This window comes from Leiobunum rupestre, chromosome 7, assembly GCF_980474605.1.
Source record: "Leiobunum rupestre chromosome 7, qqLeiRupe1.1.hap1, whole genome shotgun sequence".
Lineage (NCBI taxonomy): Eukaryota > Metazoa > Arthropoda > Arachnida > Opiliones > Sclerosomatidae > Leiobunum > Leiobunum rupestre.
In genome coordinates, this window is record NC_143390.1 from 36,687,561 (window position 1) to 36,690,002 (window position 2,442).

A 2,442-nucleotide genomic window follows, 5' to 3' on the forward strand; every position below is an offset into this window, starting at 1 on the left:
CCGAATAGGTTTGTATATTTTTAATTAGTTTATGGTCGTCGGCCAATTGCAACATTTTACTGTATTTAATTTCTGATGACAGGTCCGAAATGTAAATGTTAAACAACAACGGCCCAAGGGATGACCCCTGGGGGACGCCACAAACGACTGGATACGAATTTTCCGAAATCTCACCATTGCATTTTATAAAGTTAAGACGATTATTTAGGTAGTCGCTGAACCATTCAAGTAATGCTCCAGAAAGTCCGTAGGCCGATAATTTTTTAAGAAGGCGATGGTGAGATATACGGTCAAACGCTTTTGATAGGTCTATATAAACCACGTCTACCAGATCACGATTAATGACAATAGGGTCGACGTAATTTACGAATTCCAATAGATTGGTCTCGACCGATCTACCTCTGACGAAGCCATGTTGAGTATCGGGAAGAAAACGTTGGAACCAATTAGACATGTGAAAATGCATAACATAGTCAAAGACCATAGCTAGAGAACATAGAACGGAGAACGGAGACCTGACGATTATTCTCGGGGTCTCCTTTAAAACCTTTTTTTGAAAATGGGTGAGATGACAGCTTGCTTCCAAATGCGCGGGAAGATACCAGATTTTAGAGATTGATTTACTAAGTGAGTAAAAGGTTTCACTATTGGCTCCATGCAACCTTTTAGAATAAAGTTCGGTATTCCATCAATACCACGTGTTGTTGTTGGTTTTAGTTTCTTGAAGGCGGAAATCACATCGGCTTCGAGAATTTTTAGATCGAAAAATTCATTCGGGAAGCACTCTATAACAGGAACTGATGACTGGTTAGAGTCATCCATGGCATTTGAAGAGAAAACACGAGTAAACTCTCTGACTAAGGAAGCGTTGTCCGATAGAATCTTCCCCTCGCTTAGAAGACTTAGAGACTGGTATGTAGAGTTCCTTTTATTGTTAATGAAAGACAAAAGTTTTTAGAGTTGGTTTTCAAAGAATTGGCGACTGACGATAAATATTCAGATTTGTCCCTCCGGATTAGGTTTTTTGTTACGGAGCGCAGCTCGCTATACGTCTCCCGATTCTCGTCCGAGGGAATTCTCTTAAACTTCTTGTGAAGGTACTTCTTCTTCTTAAGGGCTTGGATTAAATCGCGCGAAAACCAAACGGGAAAACGCTCTTTATTTTTGTTGGACTCGCGTCCCGTCTAGGGATTCGTTTCGGAATAAATATATCCATTCCTTGGGCGATTACGTCAGAGATAACAGTGACCGCGTCATTTACATCAATGGCGTCATAAGCAGGTGACCAGTCCACGGAGTCAATATATTTGTAAAGGGATAAATAATCACTCTTTCCAAAAATATACCGGTTAGAATTTTGAGGGGCGAGCTGTTCCAAAGTACCGTGATATGAGACGATGAAAGTCGGATGGAACTTGTCCTCCTTTACGAGCGGCGGATGCGGATCCAAACGGGAAAGGTGAGTGTTGGAAAAACACAAATCCAAAGAGTTACCTTGAGAATTTGTTATAGTATTAGTTTGCGTCAGGTTACAAAATTGAGCCATATTAATTATAATCTCGGCTTTCAGTTTAACATAATAAGGACAATTCGAGTAATCGAGTGCTGTCCAGTTAACTTTCGGTAGGTTAAAGTGTCCACCCAATATGACCTCGCCATCGTAAGTAGGTAAAAATGAACGAAGGTGAATGTCCAACTTTGCATAGGTCTCGACTGTGCTGGAAGGTGGTAAGTACAAATTTCCAAGTAGTATTTTGTGTTTATTTTTTAGTCCGATTTCGACCCATACGGCTTCAAAGTCTTTCTCCAGGTCGCTTCGGCGAAAAGAGTATAAGGCCTTTGAAATGGCAATTAGAGCTCCCCCACCAAACGTGGCGCGATCATTGCGATGTACAATATATGTATCGGGAAAATAATCCGAAGCAAATTGATTCGATGTAAAAAATGTCTCAGTGAGACAGTAAATGGAAGAGTTGTAATCGAGTACGCTCTCGTAGAACTCCTGGCCCTTGGTACAGAGACCGCGGACATTCTGGTAAAGAATTTGTAGTTCGTCTAAATCCATTAAAAAGCTTGGATTTTGGGGTCAAGACTTAGGCCACTTGCGTCATTTTGCACGCTATCGAAAGCGTATTTTTGATCCTCCTTAAGAGTACCGTAAAATTCCGTCAATAGACAATTTTTGGGAAAATTTCCCGGATCGGAGTTTATCGTATTCGTCAGGATTACACGTCACGTAAAAGGAAGAATAAGTCGGAAATTTAGTTTTTAATCTGATACATGATACGGAAACGAGATCTGTATCGGACTCAATATACTCTTTAAGCTCTTGATTGTTTACATTGGAGGGTAATCTAGAAATAAATAGTGCCTTTCTACGAGTTTCTTTCGGTAGTTTTGCTATAGCTTTTATTGTTTCCGAGTTTTTCCCTACGGTAAGTA

General features: G+C 40.3%; 1 protein-coding gene across 1 annotated transcript; it reads right to left on the reverse strand.

The window, feature by feature from the left end:
* Window positions 1-540: 540 nt before the first annotated feature.
* LOC149936138 (uncharacterized) lies at window positions 541-2,065 on the reverse strand. The gene is made up of 3 exons (XM_090153636.1): window positions 1,262-2,065; window positions 988-1,184; window positions 541-925 (listed from the first exon to the last, which is right to left on the reverse strand). Exons 1-3 carry the CDS (start codon window positions 2,063-2,065, stop codon window positions 541-543), a joined length of 1,386 nt encoding a protein of 461 aa, XP_090009762.1.
* Window positions 2,066-2,442: the final 377 nt, after the last annotated feature.